This window comes from Lycium ferocissimum, chromosome 7 (genome assembly GCF_029784015.1).
Source record: "Lycium ferocissimum isolate CSIRO_LF1 chromosome 7, AGI_CSIRO_Lferr_CH_V1, whole genome shotgun sequence".
In the NCBI taxonomy this organism is placed as follows: domain Eukaryota; kingdom Viridiplantae; phylum Streptophyta; class Magnoliopsida; order Solanales; family Solanaceae; genus Lycium; species Lycium ferocissimum.
The window spans coordinates 59,104,469-59,110,060 of NC_081348.1; the positions used below are offsets into that span (position 1 = coordinate 59,104,469).

General features: G+C 36.2%; 1 protein-coding gene across 1 annotated transcript; it reads left to right on the plus strand.

The window, feature by feature from the left end:
* The first annotated feature begins 1,024 nt into the window (after positions 1-1,024).
* On the plus strand, positions 1,025-4,875 carry LOC132065773 (protein RETICULATA-RELATED 4, chloroplastic-like). Its single transcript, XM_059459302.1, has 6 exons — positions 1,025-1,403; positions 2,346-2,557; positions 3,640-3,708; positions 4,117-4,248; positions 4,349-4,402; positions 4,506-4,875. The coding sequence occupies exons 1-6, from the start codon at positions 1,049-1,051 to the stop codon at positions 4,623-4,625; spliced, it is 942 nt and encodes a 313-aa protein (XP_059315285.1). The 5' UTR covers positions 1,025-1,048; the 3' UTR covers positions 4,626-4,875.
* Positions 4,876-5,592: the final 717 nt, after the last annotated feature.

Sequence of the window (5,592 nt, forward strand, 5' to 3'; positions counted from 1 at the left end):
GATTCAAAAGTCCTTTTTACCAAACAGAGTATAAAGTTAATTCCCAAACTTAATCTCGAGATATCCACCTTATTCCACCAACCAAACGACCCCTTAAGTCCTACTCCCTCCATCTAAATTTACATGATATAGTTTGACTTGACACGGTGTTTAAGAAAGAAAGAAATACTTTTGAAACTAGTGGTTTAAAATAAGTCATAGACATTTGTGTGACTCTAAATCATTTCATTAAGGGTAAAAGGGGAAGTATTAAGTTAAATTATTTCTAAATATAGAAATATATAATTTTTTAGGGACATACTGAAAAGAAAAATGTATCACATAAATTGAGACTGATGAAGTACTATATAAACAGAAGGCAAAAAATCAAACAGTCATAAGGCACTAACCCATGATCCATCAAATAGGCCAATCATCGCAGCCGCTGCCACCACCACCACCGTCAACTTCCTCCCAGTGACAACACGCAATGGTGACATTTTGGTACATTACGCATATCTTTAGTTAATAATCACAAGATTCAATTTTTTTTTACCAAATAGAGTATAAAATTAATTCCAAACTTAATCCCAAAATATACACCTTATCTCGAATACCAAACACCCCTTAAGTCCTAAGTTATCTCATTATTATAGTCCAGAGATTATAATCTTAGACTAATTTATCCCATGGACTAATTTATCCACATTCCAAGTAGTATAAAATAATATGTATAAAGCTTGATGGGATAAGACGAGATATCACATCTTATCCTGTGTACCAAACAACCCTTAAGTCCTAAGTGCTGACCCAAAATAAAAGTTGGTAAACGTGCAGTGCACGTATGTTTGGGGTGCGCGTGGGCTTACTTTCCTATATCAAAAAAACCTACAGACTCACATTAAACCCATCGCCCCTGTTGAAACAGCTACTACTAAGCTAGTCAGTCCATCAGATACCCAAAACACAGAACAAAAATATACTCCTATATATATGTATATGTACGCGCACGCACTCACAGAGTCAAATAATCAAACAGTTACAAGGCACTGACCACGATCCATCAAATATGCCAATCGCCGCCGCCACCACAGCCACCGCCGTCAACTTCCTTCCTGTTACAACACGCTATGGCGGCGGCAGACTAGTGCCGTCTTTCCGTACATCCGTTTCCATTTCTAACGCCGTTAATACTAACTGTTCCCTCTCGATGAGTTCTAGCCCAAATTTTACTTCTAATCGCCGCACATTTTTCATGTTGTCGTTTGCTGCTGCTGCTGCTGGCGGTGACGGCGGCGGTGATGATAATTTTAACGGCGGTAACGGAGGCGGTAGTGGAAATGGTGGTGGTGGTGGTGGTGATGAGGAGAGTGGCGATCAGAAAAAGAATAAAAATGAGGCTTTGATTGCATTGCGGGAGGCAGGTAGGCAACTCCTAATATAATACTAATTTCTACTTCATATTGACTTGAAATCTTGAATTTGTTACATCTTGTTGAAAATTGCTTTCAGTTACTGCAGTAATTTTGTTTTTAGCATAATAAGTTGGCTAGACGTAGGATGAATCTACTTTTGAACTTTTAAATTTTTAATGGATAGATTAGTCTACTTGAGATATTTTGGGCTTTTGATGTTATCATGCATATTTTCTGTTGTTAAGTTAGCATTTTAAAGCCCTCTATGTTTAATAAAAACATTGTGAAACAATTTCAATCACTTTTAAAATATTTTTGTTGCTCCACCATCTTTTAAAAAACCAATACATCTGATAAATGATTTAAAATCCTGAACACGTCTTTGTAGTACAGTGATACTCCCTCCGTTTCAATTTGTTTGTATGGTTTTGACTTGACACGGAGTTTAAGCTCCCTTTTGGCCATAGATTTTGAAGTTGAAACTTGAAAATTTGAGTTTTTGGAACTTGAAGTTGTGTTTGGACATGCGTTTAACTTGGAAGAAATTTGAAGTTTGTGGAAGTGAGTTCTCCCAAATACTGGCCTGAACTTGAAAATATTTTGAAGATACATTTTCAAAATCTGATCAAATTTCATGGCCAAACAGATATTTGAAGATAAATTTACAAAAAATGATCCAAAATCTATGGCCAAACGCTAGCTTAAAGAAAGTAAAGAAGGCTTTTGAATCTTGTGGTTGTTAACAAAAGATATGTGGAATGTACCAAAATGTCCTTTAATCTTGTGATCTTAAACATGTCTGGAATGTTGGAATTCGAGAGTTGCCAAAAAAGGAAAGAGACATTCTTTTTGAAACAGATTAAAAAGGAAAGTAAGACAAGCAAATTGAAATGGAGGTAGTATTCTGCATTAACTGATCTAAATTCTGAAAATTTTGGATTATCTTTGTAGGTAGGTCGTTGGAGAGTTTGCCGAAGGACTTGCAGGCGGCGATAGAGGATGGGAGAATACCTGGATCCATAGTATTGAGGTACTTTGAGCTAGAGAAATCTCCATTGTTGGCATGGTTGCTTCGTTTTGGAGGGTTTAAGGAGCGGCTATTGGCAGATGATCTCTTCCTTGCTAAGCTTGGAATGGAGTGCGGCGTTGGTATCTTCACTAAGGTTGGGAGCGGAACATTAGCTATTCTTAATTTGCATTTTAGCACTTATAATTGTTGGAAATTATTTGTGGAGGTTTGGACGTAAGAATTGTGAAATTTGGAAAAAAGTAGTATTTTCTTTCAAGTTGAAAATGGTATTTGGAAATTGGAGTTGTGTTTGGACAATAATACAAATTGAAGTTGTTTTTGAATGTTTGTGAGTGATTTGGAGTGGAAATTGTGAAAACAACTTTTGGAGTTTTTCGAATTCCGGAAAATTGTAACAATTCTATGTCCAAACAGTTCTCCGAAATAAAATTCCGGAAAAAAGTAAAAAACTATCCATGGCCACTTGGTTTCCTCCCTAAAGTTCAATGCTTTTCTAACTCATTTAGCCCTTGATTTTTAAAGATATTTGACATCTTCGTGCACTTTCTGGCACATTTTTAAGGTGATTTACCAGTGGGAAGGCATACATTTCTGGGTTGTTTGATACTTCTTAACTTACGGGACCTAACAACTATAGTACTCTCTTTATATAAGTTTTATTTTCTTGTTTACTTTTCAAGATTCAAAGAAAGTGATAAATGATTAATTTTTGTTTTAAAATGTATTCTGTTGTCATGCTGAAATGGTAAAAATTGTATTTTTTCTGTTGATTTTAAGTATCTCGCATTTATTAACAAAAAGATGAATTAATCTAAATTTAACTCTGCGGATTTACGGATCCATAAGAACTCGAGCCAACAATGTTATACTTTTAGATCGTGTGCCAACAATGTTATACTTTTAGATCGTGTTATATAGGGAAAGTGATTGCAAATGTTCCAGCCACTAAATTACCAGGGACTCTTTCCGAAAGATCTTAAAAGGCCAGCATGATACGCTGCTCTGCCTGTTCTTCACAAACAAAAGAAAAGAACAGCATTGTGTTATTTTGTCTTTGGAGATATTTTTCATGTGTCTCCTATGTCTGTTTGTGTATGAAATTGAGATTATTTCTCTGTGCTTTAATTGGTGACTCATTTTTCACCTGCTCTCTGTTACTTTGATGCTGTTAAATAGTATGAGTATTTATTTGTTACTTAAACTGCTTTGTTCCAGACTGCTGCTGAGTATGAGCGCCGCAGGGAAAACTTTTTTAATGAGCTGGAAATTGTTGCCGCAGATGTGGTACGTTGCTCTTCTGAGTGATAACATACTATTGCTCTATATATCTGTCTGTCTGTTTTTCTTTTTGCTTGTAGTTCTAATAGAAAACAAGATGTTGAAGATTCTCTCCTAGATGTTGTTTATCCTTGGTTAATGACAAACTTAGATTTTAAATGGCAAATCATTGACGATTCTCTCGAAGGTCAGGTTTTAAGTTCTACATGCTTATCCAGAAATGTGTATCATCTTGTCGATACATGTACTTATGAAGATGGTGAGCTTCCTCAATGCTGTTGAGCTGCATGAAATCCATCCTCTTTTGTGCAACTTTTGTTTTTAGGAAGAAGGAAGCCGAAAAAAAAAAAAAATACAAACATTCCACTCGGTTGCAGAGTTCTATCCTTGATATTTTGTGTTTGTGCTGCTCAGGTGATGGCCGTAATAGCAGATTTCATGCTCGTCTATCTTCCTGCTCCTACTGTTTCTCTCCGACCACGAATGGCTGTTGATGCTGGACGAATTGCCAAGTTCTTTCACCTTTGCCCAGATAATGCCTTTCAGGTCACTAATGTTTATCATGTCAAATTTTATTTAGGTCATAAACACTTGGTTGTACTTCAGAAAGGTTGAAGGATAAAATTCGACTCCCTATTATATGCAGATGGCCCTGCCTGGAACATCATACTCATTGTTGCAAAGAATAGGTGCAATAGTGGTATGTGATTATTCTCTGTCTTCATGCCTCATTATTGGGAGCTAAAAAATTCAAGATTGAATTATTGACTGAATATCTGGTTTTGGTTGGATCAAATTTGTAGCGCAATGGGACTAAACTTTTCGCTGTTGGAACAGCCTCTTCCCTGGTAATATTCATATTTTCAATATTCATTCTAGATGTGTTTGCGCTGATACTTGTTTTTGTTCACCTTTATCCTTAAATGTTCCAAGTGAACTCATTGTTGGTGTTTATTGTTTTTCTTTTGAAGAAGATCCTATCATCATTCATCATTTAGTGAAATGCTTTTTTTTTTTTTTTTTTGAAGTTGTAAGTAAATTTTATTGCTCCAGCACTAAGGATATACTGTAGCTGTACATATTTAGCAAAAATATATCACTTCTCTACTCTTCTAGGGATTCTATGAGGTCGAAAATTTGTTTTGCTTCGTCTTCTAGTTCCTCTTTACACCACCAAAAGTATACAATTGACCGTAATCTTTTGAATGGCATTAACCATCTTGAAAACATCTCATGTTCCTTTCCTTCCATATTGTCCACCATATGCATTTGGGGGGATTGTTTTCCACCATTTTATCTTTCCTTAAATCCTTCTTTTCCTGTCATTTCAACATTTGTTCCGTAGTCTTGGGCATTGCCCAGAGAAGATTTACAATGTTGAGGAATAGCTGCCATAGCATCTCATGTTCCTTTCCTTCCATATTGTCCACCATATGCATTTGGGGGGATTGTTTTCCACCATTTTATCTTTCCTTAAATCCTTCTTTTCCTGTCATTTCAACATTTGTTCCGTAGTCTTGGGCATTGCCCAGAGAAGATTTACAATGTTGAGGAATAGCAGGAATAGCTGCCATAGTTGGTCAGTCCTAGGACAGTGTAGAAAGAGGTGGCTAACGCTTCCAGTCTTCTCACTGCTACACAGCAAAATTCCCTTTCTGATGAAACTTCTTAATTCGTATAGCATGCAAAAGGTTAATATCATCTAAGCTGCACCATGTATCATGCCCTCCACGGCTCCAACACCCTTTGGCCCTTCCCTGATGACAAAAGTTAGTGAAAAAAATACAAGGATGTATTATGTTTTTTTCCCTTAAAATTAATTGCTTTATTGTTGTCCAATGCCTCGACTTTTGCTTGACCATCTCCTGATGCCTTGATAATACCTACATT